Source organism: Peromyscus californicus, unplaced genomic scaffold (genome assembly GCF_007827085.1).
Source record: "Peromyscus californicus insignis strain IS unplaced genomic scaffold, ASM782708v3 Scaffold_3__1_contigs__length_106647218, whole genome shotgun sequence".
Lineage (NCBI taxonomy): Eukaryota > Metazoa > Chordata > Mammalia > Rodentia > Cricetidae > Peromyscus > Peromyscus californicus.
The window spans coordinates 42,563,487-42,581,768 of record NW_026294551.1 but is presented as its reverse complement, the minus strand read 5'-3'; the positions used below and the strand labels follow the sequence as shown (position 1 = coordinate 42,581,768).

General features: G+C 43.0%; 1 protein-coding gene across 8 annotated transcripts in view; it reads left to right on the top strand.

The window, feature by feature from the left end:
• The first annotated feature begins 7,594 nt into the window (after positions 1-7,594).
• Rhot1 (ras homolog family member T1) overlaps positions 7,595-18,282 on the top strand; it is a 68,701-nt gene continuing 58,013 nt past the window's right edge. For 3 of the 8 annotated variants that reach the window (XM_052759935.1, XM_052759932.1, XM_052759933.1), the window contains exon 1: positions 7,597-7,878. In XM_052759935.1, coding sequence (XP_052615895.1) covers positions 7,803-7,878 — 76 coding nt within the window. In that variant the 5' untranslated portion in view covers positions 7,597-7,802. Of the gene's footprint in view, positions 7,879-18,282 lie in introns of all 8 variants that reach the window. The other 5 variants (XM_052759938.1, XM_052759931.1, XM_052759937.1 and 2 more) reach the window with 4 other exon arrangements.

Below are 18,282 nucleotides of genomic sequence, written 5' to 3'. Positions count from 1 at the left end.
TCACAGCTGTGCTGAGTTCAGTTTGTCCTTGTAGCGATCTTGGAAGCAGATGGTGACTTGTAAGGACCCACAAAAAAAGGGATGTATGTTACTTAGCAATTGCTGTGTAATAACAGTTCCATGAATTTAGTGCTTTAAAGTAATATACGGGCTGGGGTGTAACTTAGTGGTAGAGCCTTTACTCTGCACACACAAAGCTCTAGGTTCTGTCCTTAGCCTTTCCTGGTACCAGAACAAGCCAATCTGAACTTAATGATGGCTGTCACCCAGTACGATCACCTTCAGTTTTGTTTTATTTGGTTTTTTGTTTGTTTGTTTGTTTTTTGAGAGAGTTCTATATGTATCCCTGAGTGTTCTGGAACTCACTCTATAGACCAGGCAGGCCTCAAACAGAGATCCACCTGTCTCTGCCTCCCGAGTGCTGGGACTAAAGGTATGTGCCACCACTGCCTGGCTTCCTCAATATTTATTATCACGTTCTGTTGAAATCTCCATAGTAAGCCAACCATAGATGAAAAATTCTTAGAAAACAGCCAGGCATAGTGGTGTACATCTCTAATCCCAGCAGGCAGGTGGATCTTTGTGAATTTGAGGCCATCCTGGTCTACAGATGGAGTTCTAGAACAGCCAGGACTGTTACACAGAGAAACCCTGTCTCATAAAACAGTAACAACAAAAAAATTTAGAATAAATCATAACTATACTGACTGTCTATGGACTTCTTGTCAATATTTCCTACATGGTATCACCTGAAGAATTTACATAATCTTAGCTGGGCGGTGGTGGCACCGCCTTTAATCCCAGCACTCAGGAGGCGGAGGCAGGCAGATCTCTGTGAGTTCGAGGCCAGCCTGGTCTCGAAAAACCAAAAAAAAAAAAAGAAAAAAGAAATTACATAATCTTAAGTGTTATAAGTGAATGCAAGAAGATTTGACTAGGTTACATGTAAGCATCATGAGTCTTCTATGAAGAACTTGAGAATCCTCCAATTTTGGTATGTGAGAGAAATCCTGGAACCAACTCTATCTATATGGAATAACAGCTAAATATATATATTTGTATATGTGTATATATTTCTTCTTTTTCATTACTATCTAGGGCTATATTTAATTTTGATGATTTCTTCTGAGGAATAAGCAAAAAAGTATCAATATACTATCCATGAAATTTTTTTTGTCTTTTCACAAATGTCCTCTGACCTACATAGTTTTGAGAATCACTTATTAGCAAAAAATTTTAATGTGCCTTCGGTGATTAAAAATTACACCTGGCCGGGCGGTGGTGGCGCACGCCTTTAATCCCAGCACTTGGGAGGCAAAGGCAGGCGGATCTCTGTGAGTTCGAGGCCAGCCTGGGCTACCAAGTGAGTTCCAGGAAAAGCCCAAAGCTACACAGAGAAACCCTGTCTCGAAAAACCTAAAAAAAAAAAAAAATTACACCTGTTGGGGGGTGGGTTGGGAAGGGGAGGCTGGAGGGACAGGAGAAGGAAAGAGGGGGTTCTTTGGCAAAATGAATAAAAAAATTAAAAGAAAAAAATTACACCTGTTTGCCTTTTAGAATTTATAGTGTTGTGGGTAAGCAAATCACTTTGCCCTTGGGAAGCTAGTGAAGTAGCAAATGAATTTGGAGTTCAAAATGAGCTGTTAGCTGTGACATGTGAGCCCACACTCCATGTCAAGCAATGCAATAAATGCTCTGCCAGCATCATTTTCTTCTCAAAGAGAGCCCATGAGATAGCTTTGTTTATAGATGAGGGTTATGTATCCCAGAGACATTATGCTACTTGCCTAGTGCTGAACAGCTGGCAGCGTATTGGAGAAGAAATGCAGAATTCATAGTCTGTGCCTTTAACTACCTCATAAGGGAATTTAGGCCATTGGTGGGGGTGGGGTCAGATAGTTTCTCAATATCAATTATCTCTTAATCAAGAGCACTTGTTTGCCACTGTATTTGAAGGAGCTTGAGAAAACTCCGAAGAAAACTGGATGTGTCCCAATCAACAGATGAGGTCTGAAAAGTTTCACCCACTGGATAGTGATGGCCCACGCCTTTAATCCCAGCACTTTGGAGGCAGAGGCAGATGGATTTCTGTGAGTTCAAGACCAGCCTGGTCTACAGAGTGAGTTCCAGGATAGTCAGGGTACACAGAGAAACCCTGCCTAGAAAAAAAACAAAACAAGTCTCTCCCAACATTGTTATGAACAAGTCCCTTTTAATGAGTAATTGTGCTGAGTGATACACCTTTAAGCCAAACCAAGCAGAGACTTTGTCCTCTGGGGCTGACCCTTGGTACATGAAACCACAGTTCTCATCTTAAAGGGAATAAGAGATCGTTTATTCTGGAGCCATTTTGAATGACCATAGCTCGGGAACACAGATTTAGGTTCCCCCAAATACCCACATTCCAATGTGGAAGCAGTTTCACAAAGTTTTTATAGTTTTACAGAAAGAGAAAGTCATAAATCAAGGCAAGTCTACAATACATTGGTGGATACATAGGAGACACAGGTATCTAGAGAGGGGGAAGCTTTTCTATGGGTCAAGATACGTTCTTAGCTTTTGGATTGGTCAATGCTAGTTGCCTGTAAGCCAATAGATTGTAGAGGCTTTTATCTATTGTTACAAGATGTTAGTTCCAATGGGGTGGGGTGAGGGGACAAGGAATGGCTGTTCCCCGGAGGGCCAGAACTTAGCCCAAGGTAAGTAGCCTCTAGACCTGCAGCATTCCAGTCTCTCCACAGTACTGAAATTCTAATCAGCTATGGCTCTGCAGACACAGCTTCCTTTCGGGGGCCTTTCCTTCTCAGGGCCATGTAGAGGGCATGTTTGAACACTGAGTCAAGATCAACTTTGCTGAATGCTTGGAGAATATTTACCAGACACTAAGTCGTGGACTTTTGCTCCATCAGAACAGGCATGGTAGGAAAAACAGTAAGCCTTCATAAAGAACAGAAATGAAGAAGGGGAGCCCCCCAGGCTCCTGGTGGTGCAGGAACAATCCCGGCTACTCGAGAGACAGAGGCAGGAGGTTTGTACCTGTTTAGGTTACAGAGTGAGTTCAGGGCTAACCTGGGCAACATGGTGGAACTCCACTTCTGCAATAGGAAAGGTGACAAAGGAGGTTAGGTCCATAACTCAGTGGTAGAGCACTTAGCATGTGCAAAGCCCTCTGTCAATCCCCAACACTGAGAGGGGAGAGGAAAAGTGAAGTCGAGGTAGAGAGATGATAGATACTTCTGTGGGTTTAGCTTGAGAGCCCAAGATAGATGGCTCTGAAGGGTGGGACTGAAGCCAACCGAGTTTTATTTGGCCTCTTGCCCAAGCCAGTGATGAACTTAAGAATCATAGATGAAGCCCATGAGAATCATAGATGAAGCCCTTGTCCGGCCCAATGTCAGTCACCTTTCTGGCACACTATCTCTTTTACCCAGCAGGCCTGTCTACTAGCCTGGGATGTTGCACCCTCCTCGGACTCAGGAGGTAGTGTTGCAAGTTCTCCCTTTGATGGCCACAAAAGATAGATCCTCTTATCTCTAGGCAGACGCACTTTGCTCTGACTTCTCAATGGTCTCTGCAGGGCAGTGGCATAAAGGCTGACTTGTGAAAGGAAAGCTCTGCATTAGCACACTGGAGGAAAATTCCATCAGTGCCTTCGAGCTGCCAACGTGTCCTCTTGACTTCACCCAATCTATTTAATCCACTCTCAATAAATCTGTGATATCCCCACGGTAGGGCTCACCGCCAAAGATGCCTTCTGCCTTGTGTTTTGTGCTTGTGTATTTTATCGTGGGGCTTGATCCTCAGACTGTGAGAGGTAGACAGAAGTCACTTCCCTCAACTGGGTGTGGTGGCACATGGCCCTGGAAGGTGAGGGAAGAGGCAGGCAGAACTACATATTTGAGTTCCAGGACTGCCAGGAGGACTACATAGACCCTGTCTCAAAAACAAAACAAAAAGTTACTTCACTCAGAGTTTATTTTATATTCGGTATTTAAATATTGTTTACCATGTACCCCGCAGTATTCTTAGGGATTTCTCATTATAAGATAATTAATTTTCATAGCAATCTCATGTAATATGTCCTATTGTTATTTCTGTTTGGCACGGGAGACAACAAAGAGGCTAAATAATTTGACTAATAATGCTCAGCAAGTAATTGGCAGAGTTGATGTTCAGAACCAAGCAGGAGGACTCCGAATTCCCTGCACTTAACAATGATCCATGCTATCTTTAGGAGAATGTCTGAGTGACCTCTCGTGGACATTTGTTAACATCATGAGAAGGACATAGGGCTCAGGGCAAACCAAGGGGGCTAGATTGGCTCAAGGACAGGGAAAGAGAGAGAGAGAGGAGAGAGAGAGAGAGAGAGAGAGAGAGAGAGAGAGAGAGAGAGAGAGAGAGAGAGAGAGAGAGAGCATGGACAAAGAAACATGTCAGGAATCCCACACGTCAGATTCCTTTCCCTCTTCTGCCTTTGAATGAAGTGCTGGCCTTGGTTTGTACTCACCCATAAATGTTGCCAGCTGAGATTGCTTGGTGTTGGCTCCTTCCTATGGGTCTAGATCAGCCCAGGCTGATCTTTTTATTTATTTATTTATTTATTTTTCAGGCTGATCTTAAGCTCACAATTCTCCAGCCTCAGCCTCTTGAGTGCTGAGATTATACCACATTTCAGCTTGGATTATTTATTTTATGTGTGGGTTGTTTTGCCTGAATGTATGTCTGTGTACTGTGTGCATGCTGAGTGCCTTCAAAGGTCAGAAGAGGGCACCAGATCCCCTGAAACTGGAGGTACAGGCAGTTGTGAGCCATCATATGGGTTCTGGGAACCACACCTTGGTCTCTGGAGCAACCAGCACTTTTACCTGCTTGGATTTTTTTCTTAAGATTTATTTATTATTATTTATATAGTGTTCTGCCTGCACACCAAAAGAAGGTACCAGATCTCATTACAGATGGTTGTGAGCCACCATGTAGTTGTTGGGAATTGAACTCTGGACTTCTTGTCTTTTTTTTTTTTTTTTTTGAGACAAGGTTTCTCTATGTAGCCCTGGCTGTCACGGAACTCAGTGTAGACTAGGAGGACCTCAAACTCATAGAAATCTGTTTGCCCCTGCCTTCTGAGTACTGGGATTAAAGGTATGTACCACTACTCCCAGCTAGATTTAAAACACTCTGTAATAGTGTCAATTATTTCTGTTTTGGCTAAGATCCAGTGTATCATGGTACCCAAGTAATAATATGGTGAGTAGAACTGTACTTCAAAATTTTGAATTTTTGACGTCTTTCTGGGCTAGTAAGATGCAAGGCTGCAGCAGCAAGTCTCTCACACAACTGTGTTACTAAAATATGGCACTTGGTAGGTTAGATGTGTTAGATGTATTTTAGTTTACAGTGAGTTTATCTGGATGCAATTCCATCAGGAAATATTGGAGCATCTGTATATTACTTCATGAGATTGCTCCAAACAATTCTACAAGGAAGGGTCTGAAGTCTTCGTTTGGTAGGAAAGAAACAGGAATGGAGAGGTGACATGAGTCTCTAGAGTCCTATGAGCTTATTCACAGCCACCCTCCTAGGGAGTAAGAGGTGTGTCCTTCCCATCTCACCTCTTTGTCATGTCACAGAGTGGGCTTTTTTGTTTGAGGCGGGGTCCCACTGAGTAACCCAGGTTGACTTCCAACTCATGATCCTGCTTCAACTCTTGAGTACCAGGATGGGATGCTGTCCATCACCACACTTGCTTTCCCAGACAATTTTTAGAAAGGATTTTCTTCTATGTATTTCTATCCATATCTATATCTTAGTTGTCTAATTATATATATATATATATATATTCAGACAAATAAGATGGTGGCCTACAGTAGTGAACATAACGCATTTGCCTTCAAGCTTGTGAAGGACCATTTGTGGACTTTTATGATCCTGATGCTGCCTGAGATCAGTAGAGCACATCCTGGTCTTGTCAGAATTGCTGGACATGGCAAAACAGAGTTTTCTCTTTACAGCCACCTAGGAGGAAGGTACCACTATCACTGCCATGCCACATGAGAAGGAATAGGCTCAGGGGAAGTAAGTGACCTTATTCAGGATCACCTATCTATTGGGTGACGGAATCTGGATTGAAACCCAGGAAATTGCTCAGCCGTCTCTGAACTCCTGCACACCATATGACTTATAGAGATCATATACACATTTGAATCCCTTTAAATTAGTTTCATATATGTATAACATATGTACAATTTTTGGTGTGTGTGCTGTTTTGAGGCAGTCTCTTGTAGCCCGACTGGCATGAAATTTTTCTGTGCAGATGAAGATAGCTTTGACTGTTTAACCCTCCTACCTCCACTTTTTTCAGGGGCGTAAGTAACACCATGCCTATTTAGGTCTCATTCTATAGCCCAGGCTGGCCCCAAACTCATGACAATCCTTCTGCTTCAGCCCCCCCATATGCTGGGATTATAGGCATGAACTATCATGTCCTACTTTTTTAAAAAAAGTAATTAATTGGGCAGTGATGTGGTAGTGGGAAAAGTGTTTTCTGTTCGTGTCTGATGAACTGAGTTTTGACTCCTGGAATCCAAAGTGGAAGTTTGAGCTATGTCTCTCCTCATAGCTCTGGCTGTCCTGAAACTCACTAAGTAGACCAGGCTGGCCCAGAACTCACAGAGATCCACCTGCCTCTGTTCCTGAGTGCTGGAACTAAAGGTGTGTGCAATCACACTGGCAAAGAACCAACTCTGACCTCCACACATTCACCATGGAAGGCACTCAAATGCACATGTCATACTAAAAAAAAATTTTTTTTTTTTGGTCTTTCGAGACAGGGTTGGTTTCTCTGTGTAGCTTTGCGCCTTTCCTGGAACTCACTTGGTAGTCCAGGCTGGCCTCGAACTCACAGAGATCCGCCTGGCTCTGCCTCCCGAGTGCTGGGATTAAAGGCGTGCGCCACCATTGCCCGGCAATTTTTTTTTTTTTTTTTTTTTGAAAAACAAACAGGGCTCTGGGCTCTGGGAGTACACACACCCTGGAAACCAGTCACCTTGTTCAGTAAATCATTCTGAAAAACTGGTAGGCAGGTCACTTGCCTTCCTGGACCTTAGCACTTAGTTAGAAGATTCCCTGCTCCGAGTCACAACAACGAAGCTCCTGCTTTATGACCCTGGACAAGGAACTTCTTCTGTTCTTATTCTGTAAAACAAGTAGGATGTGGTGCTGGAGAGAGAGCTCAGAGGTTAAGGAGCTCTAGCTGCACTTCCAGAAGTCCTGAGTTCAATTCCCAGCAACCACATGGTGGCTCACAACCAGTCTGTAAACCTTCGTCTGGCATAAAGGTGTACATGCAGATGTACATGCAGATAGAGCACTTGTCTACATAAAATAAAGATAACCTAGCTAAATTAAAGAAAAAAAAAAAAAGGCTTGGGAGATCCGACTACGGAATCTGACACATCTCTGGCAGTCCACTGCAACGAACAAAACTTTTCGGGTTTTGCGCTTACCGTCAGCATGCCCGCGAGGGCGCAGTTCCAGTAACGAGAGCGTTCGCGTTCCGAAAGCGCGTGTCCCTCGCCGCACGCCGTCGTCCCCGCCGCCGCCGCCGCCGCCCGCGTCCGCGGAGCCGGAGGAGGCGGAGCTGGCTTGTCCCGGCTCCAGAGCGGAGCGGCAGCCGAGGAGGCGGTGCGGCGAGTCAGGGCGGCCGAGGCTCGGGCGCAGAGGCCTGAGAGGCTGGCAGGAGACGGTGGTAGCGCGGGGAGAGCGGCGCCACGGGCTGGGCGCTCCAGGCGTGAGGCGTGCGCTCCATGCGTGCGGGCCGAGCGCGGCCCCTGCGAGCCTCCGACATGAAGAAAGACGTGCGGATCCTGCTAGTGGGAGAACGTGAGTCCGCGCCCTGCCCGGCCTCGCAGCCCGGGTGCCCCCTCTCAGCCTGCCAGCCCCTCAGCTCATCCCTCCCCAGGGTTCTGCCCTGTCCTCCCCTCAGTGCTCCTCGCAGGCCTGGTCCGCTTTAGTCCCTAACGCCCGACCCTTTCGCGGCGAAGGTTCTCGCCTTCGCCTCCTCGAGTCCTTGCCTGTTGGGCCTCGGCGTTTCTCGGGCCACCTCCTGTCGGACCCTCTGATCGCCTGTCACTCGCTGCCAGGCAGATGTTGGACAGGCAGACTGAGCACTGGGGACTGCGGGAACCGGCTCGCGGGAACACTGGGGGAGGAGTGCAGAACCAGGCGACTTGCGGGCAAGGTCAGGTTTCTGGAGTTCTTTATTTTTTTCACTTGCTGCCTTCGCTCCTACTGTGCATGGGCATTAAGAGAGAGCGTTGGGGTGCTTGTGTAGCTCCGTAGAAGAGCTCGATCACCTACAAGCGTAAAGATGTGGGTTCCGTTCCGTCTCCAGCACAAGGGAGAAAAAAGACAAAGTTTAAGATAGAGGTTGTTGTTTTTTTTTAATTAAATTTTTTTCTTTTGTTTTTACCTTTTGCCATCCTTGTGCCTTGCGTTGGAGTAACTCCTGGTAGTCGCGATATTTTCACAAAGATTTACCGGCAACTTCACGTTAATATGAGAGAGTACTCAGTGAGCGGTACTTAACTAGGGAGGAACCTTTAGTTGAGGCATCTGTGATCCTAAAAGTCTTAATTTCGCTCCTTGTTAGCCATCCTGTAGTTATGTGGTATTTTATGAACAAGAGCAGGCCTATAAGACAGCAAAATATATACACGCGTAGCCAAGACTCCCTAGGGATTGTTAGTGTTTACTTTTTGCGAGTAAAAAAAAAAGCAAACAACAACAAAAACAGCGCTTTTGCTGGCTGACATGATGACTGTACACCAGGGACTCCCGATCTCACTGCAAGTTACATGACTCTATTAAAAAGAGGGCTAAAGAGGACTTGAATTGGTTTAAAACTTCCTTAGTTAATGTTTTGCCATTGCTAGTGTTCAGTTCTTTATTCCAAGCCATGTTACATTTGGAGTAGCCTCTATAGGTCACTGTGATACATACCAAAGGAGGAAAATGCACATATTAAATTTTTTTTTTTTTAACTTGGGGTAGGGTGTGCCCTTGGGACCCAGACAGAGGGAATCAGGAGTCCTAGAACTAGAGTTACTGGTGGTTTGAGCCACCCTACTAGGTGCTGAGAACCGAACTTTGGTCCTCTGCTCTTAACCACTCCAGCTCCAGGTCTGAGCATTTTTACTATGGTTATAGTGTTCTTTGAGAAACCTAGTGTGGTGTCTCATGTCTGTAAAACCAAGACTTGGAAGAATTAAGGCAGGAGCGTTGCTGTGAGTTCAGTGCCAACCTGGTCTGCATAGAGAGTTCTAAGCCAGTCTGGGCACAGTGGGCCTCAGAAAGGAGTGGGGGTGGGCATGACTACTACAACGGACTATTTACCCATGTAGCTATAGGTTGTTTTTTGTTTGTTTTGTTTTTTGAGAAATCTTTAGTCAGAATTTGAAAGTAAGCTTAGCTAAGCATAGTTTGCTTTTTGGCTTTCAGTTTTGAATTTTAGGTTTTGTTTATAATGATATCTTAATCTGTATTTTGCATCAAGTTCTCTGATAGTAAAGGAAGGCATTATTTAAGGTATGATTGGATTGGTGCTGATACATTTGGAGCAAAATTAGGGGAAGTGAACCGGTGACCCCTTAATTGTATTTTATAAAAGTCTAGTACTTTTTTTTTTTTAACCAGTTTTTCAAAAAGATGGGTATGTGTTTTGGATTTAGTGTTGAATATAGCAATCAATTATTATTTTTAAAAGATTTATTGCACATATAGTGTATGTATGCCTGCAGGCAGAGGGCACCAGATCTCATTGCATATGGTTGTAAGCCACCATGTGGTTTCTGGGAATTGAACTCAGGACCTCTGGAAGAGCAGCCAGTGTTCTTAACCTCTGAGCCATCTCTCCAGCCCAGGAATCAATTATATAGCATTAATGTGTAAACTGTCTGAATAGAAATGCCATATATAAGTAAGATTTAGTGCCACTCTTAGGACATTTGAATTCAGCTTTAACAATATTATTTAGGAATATGCAGGAGTTTAAAATTTATTAGAAAAGTATGTCATTTAGTAATGAAAAGCAAACAAGAGAATTGGTGTGTATATATATATATATATATATATATATATATATATGTAAGTTTTCTGATCATATGGAGAAACTTGATATAAGAGAAAGCTTTAGTTTTTGAGGGACACACTTTTTTTTTCCCCTAAAAGAGTGGTACCAATCGTGCTAATGGTACACATCTGTAATCCATTACTCAGGAGTCTGATGCAGGAGGATGGAAAATCAGAATTTTAAAAGGGCTAGAGTATATAGTTTAGTGGTAGGGCACTTCCCTGACATACATGAGGCCCTAGGTTCAGTCTCCAAGTATAGCACACGCAGCAGAAGGTTGGTACCAAAGCTTCAGGCTGTCTACTATTAAGACGAACTGTAGCCGGGTGTGGCGGCACATGTCTTTAATCCCAGGACTTGGGAGGCTAGGATTACTGGCTTGTGCCACGCTTCTTAGTTGAAGCTGTTCTTGGTATCAAACCCGAGGCCTTGGCAAGCACTCAAGTGAGCTTCTCCACTCTTGTATACATATATTATCAAATTTTAATGTTGGAAGTATAGTTATACTCAATTGAAATGTAGGATTTCAGTTATTTTAATGGCTGGTTTTGGTAGGAAAGTCTTTTTAAGCTTTACTTTTTCTTTCTTTTTTTGTTTTTGTTTTTCAAGACAGGGTTTCTCTATGTGTAACCCTGGCTGTCCTGGAACTTGCTTTATAGACCAGGCTGTCCTCAAACTCAGACATCCACCTGCCTCTGCCTAGTGAGTGCTGGGACTAAAGGTTTGTGCTGCCACCACCCAGCTTAAACCTTACTTTTTACATTTATTTTTTATGTTTGTTTATTTGTGTGTAAATCTGAGCACAATTCATGGGAGTTTGCTCTCTCCTACCATGTGAGCTCTGGGGATGGAACTTAGGTAGTTAGGCTTTGACCAAAGTGCGCTTATCTGCTGAGCAGTCTCACAGGCCCGACTGTTTTAGACTTAACATAAATACTTGTTAGCCTTTAGCCTAGTTGTAGCATTTTAAATCCTAGATTGGGCATACACCTGTCATCCTAGCACTCAGGAGGGAGGAGATATCACAGGTTCAAGACCAATCTGGCTTATCTAGTGAGTTCTGGGCAAGTCAAGGCTGCATAGTGAGATACTAGCTACACACACACACACACACACACACACACACACACACACACACACACACACGATTTAAATATTTAATGATTAAATAGTAGGTAAATGTGTGTCAGAGTATTTTAATACAGATCTGGCACATTTATTCCTGTAGTATTAGAAAAAAGTGATTATGATTTGAGCTTAAGTACATCTAGTTTTTAGTTGCTTTAAGATGGTTGGGGGTGGAGGAGGCAAAGAGAAAGAAACATCCATCCTTTCTGGTATTGTGGATTTCAAGTCTATTCTTGTGTGTTGTTCTGTTACTTTGTATTCCTGTCAGTGTCTGTCCCTGAACCAGGCAGTGGCAGCTTCATTCATTGTTGCTCTGAAATCGTGAATGGTTTCAATATTGTGTTGTCCCATTCCTCCTGCTGTACTGCTGAGGTGAAAAGGGTATTTTCTTGGCCCTTTTATGACCCATCGAGCCATAATGCTAACTAACTGCTTTCTACTTAGTGAAAAGATGAAGGAACTTAGGCTGCCTGTAAAATCTTACGGCATTTTGCTTGCAGAGAATAACAAAGTATTTTAAATGTTATTTATGTTATAGCTTAATTATTGTTTGTCAAATACCGTTCAGATCAAAAGTGAATTACTCTTGTCATGAAACATATTCCTAAAAGTCTTTAAAAGTGCACTCACAGCACTTGGGAGGCAGAGAAAGGCAGATCTCCGTGAGTTCAAGGCCAGCCTGGTCTACAGAGTGAGTTCCAGGACAGCCAGGGCTGTTACACAGAGAAACCCTGGTCCCCAAAAACAAAAACAAACAAACAAACAAACAAGTCAGGCCAGCTAAGATAGCTTATGGGGCAAAGGTGCTTGCTACCAGTTCTCAACCTGAGTTCAGTCCCTGGACCCACGTGGTGGAAGGAGAGAAGCAACTTCTGAAAGCTGTCCTCTGCCCTTCACACCTGCACCGTGGCGAATATGTGTACTTGAGAGTGCCCAAATGTGTACACACGCACGCACGCACCCCTGCTCTCCAATGTCTTGTTTGCTCTCCTGGTACTAATGGCACTGTGTTGATCAGACTTGGAGAAAGGCATATAGGTGTGGACAACAATTGTCCTCCATGCCATCGCCTACCTATGGTTAGTGAACTCACTCTGTATACCAGGTTGGTTTTGAGCTCACAGAGATCCACCTGCCTCTGCCTCACAGGTGCTGGGAACCAAAGGTGTGCACCACCACCATCACATTTAGCTAAACCACCATACCTTTAATTGTTCCTTGGGAACAACACTGTCATCCCCTCCCTCCTTTCCTCCCTTCCTCCCTCTCTCCCTCTCTCCTTTTGAGAGAAAGTATCACTTGTAGCCCAGGTTTGTTTGGAAGGCCATTATGTAGGCCAAGCTGGCCTCACCCATGACTGTTCTTCTGCTTTAGCCTCCCATTATGGGGAAGGTCCTTGCTGGGATTATTTATTCTATTGCTAAAGGTTAGTAGTTAATAAGTATAACTTCATAGTCCCCCTCCTCCCCCTTTATTCTAATACAGTTGTTTAGGAAGAACCAATACTTTTGCGCGCACGCGCGCATGTGTGTGTGTGTGTGTGTGTGTGTGTGTGTGTGTGTGTTTGGTTTTTCAAGGCAGGGATTCTCTGTGTAGCCCTAGCTGTCCTGAAACTCACTCTGTAGACCAGGCTGACCTCAGATTCACAGACATCCACCTGCCTCTGCCTCTCAAGTGCTAGAATGAAAGGTGTGTGCCATCAGTCTGATGAACTGAGACTTCTTAATATAATAAAGAAATATAAAATGAAAAGAACCATTTCTTTTGCCATTTGAAGAAAAGGGTGTTTGTTAGCAAGAAAACTAGCCAATATGACTGGAAGGGTGATAATTGGAATGGTAGAATGTTATTTCTCCTTCATAAATATTAGGAATTTTCTGTCATTTAGAACTAGACATTCAAAAGAGCTGATAAAAAGACAGAAATTTCAAACCCAGATAAACCTAGATAATTTGTTCTATATTATATTTTTCCAAGGATGGCCTATTTAGAAGCATGTAGTCTCAGACAGGTGATGTGTTGTAATGAATTGGAGACATCTGTCTTTAAGAATAAATACGATCTTGCATTTTATAAGTCACTTAACTATTTCTCAGGCAAAATAGACTAGAGAACATCAGATAGTTGGCTAACAAAAGATAATTTTTATCTCTCATATTAATATGTTAAATATTTATATCAAACTTACATTGCAGTTTATATATTGGTTGTAACATTTTATTTGTAATACATTGTTATAGACTTTATTATAAATATATTTTATATAATATTTATACTATAATCTTTATAGTAAATATAAATTCTAACTTGTATAATATTTAAAGAAGAATTGAGGATTTCTTTTCCTCATGGAAATGTTTCTGGAGCAGTTGAAAGAAAAATGTTTTATTTATTTTTGAGACAGGTCTCACTATGTAGCTCTGGTTGACCTGGAACTCCCTATGCAGACCAGGCTGGCCTTGGACTCAAAGAGATCCTCCTGCCTCTGCCTCTTAAGTACTGGGATTAAAAGTGTGCCATCATGTCTGGTTCTAGATGGAATTTTTATAATGTAGTGAGTTAAATTGCCTCAGATTGTTTTCTAGATGAGGTAGGATATGAGCAAATAAATAAAATCACACTCTGAGAAGTGGTAATGATACACATGACTTTAACTGAGTTAGCCACACTCCTTGGGCCCACTGTCTTGTGTGTCCCTGTCTTCAAGCATCAGTAAAGTTGTTCAGTTGTCTTCTTTACTCTTGCTGTGATAGAGGCTTCCCCTATTGAATATGTCTGTAGTTTGATAGGAGCCTGCTACTGTTCAGGCAGCCAGAACTGCCCTTTGGACTACTGAGCTGAACAGTGAAGAAATCTGACTTTCCTCATAGTGCTGTTCTCTCTATTCTGAAACTCACAGGGGGCCAGTGGGTCTGAGGGCAAAGAAGGCAGCCATGACTAGGAAGAAGATGGTTCTAATGAGTTTGCCATTTGATTTTCGTGGTGCTAGGAATGCTGTAGTGAACAGCAAATAGTCTCTGCTCTTGAGAATTTCTAGAAATTTTCTATAAATGCATAGTAGCTGGTGAGAAATATCCTATTTTTATCAAAGTCTAGGAAGACCTCAGGAACCCACTGTTGTTATGATGGAGGATTGTCTGGGTCTTATGCAGATGCAGCACTCTTAAAAATATACATTTCGCCGGGCGGTGGTGGCGCACGCCTTTAATCCCAGCACTCGGGAGGCAGAGCCAGGCGGATCTCTGTGAGTTCGAGGCCAGCCTGGACTACCAAGTGAGTTCCAGGAAAGGCGCAAAGCAACACAGAGAAACCCTGTCTCGAAAAACCAAAAAAAAAAAAAAAAAAAAAAAATACATTTCTTGAGTGTGTACAGTAGCACATTCCAGTAATCCTAGTACCCAGGAGGCAAGAGGCAGGAGGATTACTGCAAATCTGAGGCAATTCTATATATTGAGTTCCAGGCCAGTCAGAATCCCCAAACCAAACAAAAGAATGCATGTGTCTTCAGAACATCAACAGATATTTTTTTCTTCCTAGAGGCCAAATTACTGATTTTTCTTTCATTTATTTCTTTGTTTGTCTACTATTTATTTTGTTTGTTTTGTCTCCCCTGCCCCCCAGACATGGTTTCTCTATGTAACAGTTGTGGCTGTTCTGGAACTCACTCTGTAGACCAGGCTAGCCTCAGATTCATAGAGATCCACCTGCCTCTGCCTTCTGAATGCTGGGATTAAAGGTGTGCGTCACCACCACCCAGCTTATTTTGATTTTTGAGTCTGTCTCTGTTGGGAGTAAAGGCATTTTTCTTTTTAAATGGCCCTTCCTCCCTCCCCTCCCAGAGTCTTGTACATATTAAGCTGTTGATCTACCACAGACTTATACCACAGCCACAGATGAGTTTCCTGACATATTGTTGTTTACAGATGTGTGCTGTTGTTTGTTTTTTGGCTCTTTTTGGCTCTTTTGGGGGGCCACCACTCAGCAACCAAATAAATCACATGCAGAGGCTTATTGTTACTAATAAATGCCTGACCATAGCTTGGCTTCTTTCCAGCTTTCCTTAACTTATTCCATCTATCTTTTGCCTCTGGGCTTTTCCCATTCTCTTTTGTAAATCTTACTCTTACTCTGAGGCTTGCTGTGTAGCTGGGTGACTGGCCCCTAGAGTCTCCTCCTTCTCCTCCTCCTCCTCCTCCTCTTCCTTCTCATCCTTTCACTAAATCTCTTTTCTTCTTCTCCTCCCAGATTTCTCCTTCTATATAGTCTCTCTGCCTGCCAGCCTCACTGATCCTTTCTCCTGCCTTGCTATTGGCCGTTCAGCTCTCTATTAGACCATCAGGTGTTTTAGACAGGCAAAGTTACACAGCTTCATAGAGTTAAACAAATGTAACATAAGCAAAAGTAACACATCTTAAAATAATACTCTCCAACAGACTTGAGAAGCAGATTTCTTTCTTTTCTCATGTCCTTTCTGCTCCCCCATTCCCCCTGTTTTTAAATAGAGGGGTTGAACACAGTGCTTGTCCCTCTTTCCTGACAGTTTGGTTTGTCTTATTTAATACGTTTTCCTGACTATCTCCATGTAGTGTGTAAGACTAAATTTATATGTAGACCATCATGCAAATAATTATCAGATGAACTAATAGGGGTCTGCATAAGAGATGAATCTTGGAAAGCAGAAACTCAAATTTGTATGTTCTTCCAGTGTTTCTTAGTTTGAGGAGAACAAACAGTTCAGGAGATATGTGAGTTTGTGTGGAACTAGACTTCTTGGATACAAGATTTGTTGTTCTCAGGTTTTTTATTTTGTTTTTTGTTTGTTTGTTTTTTGAGACAGGGTTTATCTGTGTAACAGCTCTGGCTGTCCTGTAATTCACTTTGTAGCCCAAGCTGGCCTTGAACTCCCAGAGATTCGCCTGGCTCTACCTCCTGAGTGCTGGGATTAAAGCCATGTACCACCACCAATTGACCTTTTTTTTTTTTTCTCTTTTTTTTTTGAGGCATATTGTGTTTTGATAAACATGAAATTCTCATGCCCTCTGCATTCTGATACCAGTTCTTTGTTATCAGCTTGGTGTCCTGAAAAGTTCTACTCAGTTTTAATGCTACATAGAGTATCAGTTCTTACAAACTGAAAGGCAAGGCCCCCAAGATTGCTCTTACTTTAGTTGCTAGGTACAAGTAGGATTTTAGTCAAACAGTTAAAAAGGGGCTTCTCACAACCACCTCAAGCTTACTCATTCTCTAGAAAATGTTATACTTATGCTCATGTGAATGAGCAGCTAGATGGAGAGATGCACAAGGAAGGTTGGAAGGGTCTGGGGTTTCAGTGGAATTAAGGTATATAACCTTACTGGTGTGTTCACTAACCTGGAAGTTCTGAGATTTGATGGTTAGAGGTTTTATATGGGGTCTCATTTTGTAGGCACAATTAAACCATTGTCACATAAGATTGGACTAAGCTTCAGTCCCCTTTTCAAACTTTCTAGGTTTTGGGATGAGGCTTAAGGTCCCAACCCTCTACTCATGAGGTTGGATTTTTCTGGTGATCAACCTTTATTTCTGAAGCTATCTTGCCTGTATCTCCTTACATTTTCTTTTTTTTTTTTTTTTTCTTTTGGTTTTTCGAGACAGGGTTTTTCTGTGTAGCTTTGCGCCTTTCCTGGAACTCACTTGGTAGCCCAGGCTGGCCTCGAACTCACAGAGATCCGCCTGGCTCTGCCTCCCGAGTGCTGGGATTAAAGGCGTGCGCCACCACCGCCCGGCACATTTTCTTATAATATGGACTTGTATAGTTATTTATAAGAAAAGACCTAGCTATTGTTAGGAAATAGCAAGGGATTTTGAAGACTCTTGTCACAGTTTCACACTCTTCTTTGTTATATGAAATTCCAACCTTAGTTTTTTGCTAAGAACGCATTAGATACAATGATTTGAGAGAGAGAGAGAGAGAGAGAGAGAGAGAGAGAGAGAGAGAGAGAGAGAGAATTTTTTTTTTTTATCAGATGGTTTTTCTGTGTAGTCCTGACTGTCCTGGAACTCACTTTGTAGATTGGGCTGGCCTCGATCGAACTCAGAAATCTACCTGTCTCTGCCTCCTGAGTGCTGGATTAAAGGCATGCACAACTACCACCACCTGACTAGAGTTTATTTATTTATTTTTATTTTTTTGGTTTTTCGAGACAGGGTTTCTCTGTGTAGCTTTGCGCCTTTCCTGGGACTCACTTGGTAGCCCAGGCTGGCCTCAAACTCACAGAGATCCGCCTGGCTCTGCCTCCCGAGTGCTGGGATTAAAGGCGTGCGCCACCACCGCCCGGCTGAGTTTATTTTTTTTAATTATTATTTTGTTTTTTATCTATGTGTGTGTGTGTGTGTGCATAAGTATGTATGCATGTATGAAAGTCAGAGGACAACCTGTGGGAGTCAGTTTTCTTCTAATGTGTGGGTTCTGGAGATTGAACTCAGCTTGTCAGGCTTGGCAGCAGATGCCTGTACACCCACTGAGTCATCTTGATGGCCCTATTTTACTTTTTTATTGGTTTAGCACTTGCCTGCCATCCAATGTGCAGTAATTAGCTTCCCTGTTCGTCCTCTAGTTCAGTGCTTGGCCTTAAGTCCAGAAACTCACTCACTCTTAAGAAAAGCTTTGGGGGGCTGGAGATGTGGCTGAGTGTGTAAGAGCACTAGCTGTTCTTCTAGAGGGAAGACTTGGGTTCCATTTCCAGCACCCACATGTGTGGCTCCAGTTCCAGGGGATCCGATGCCCTCTTCTGGCCTCCATGTGCCGTGCTAGCATGTGGTGCACGGCCTATGTTCAGGCCAATACCCATACACATGAAGATAAGCAAGTCTTTAAGAAAGAAAAGGAAAGCTTTGAACAGGTGTTTGAGACGGGCTGGTATGTAGACATTGTTTCCCTGGCATAATTACTGTGCCTGGTCATGGATATCCAGTCAGAGAGTGCTTGAGATCCTCCATTCATATAAAATTAGAAGATTCCATTCACTAGCCTTGTTTACAGGTATCTG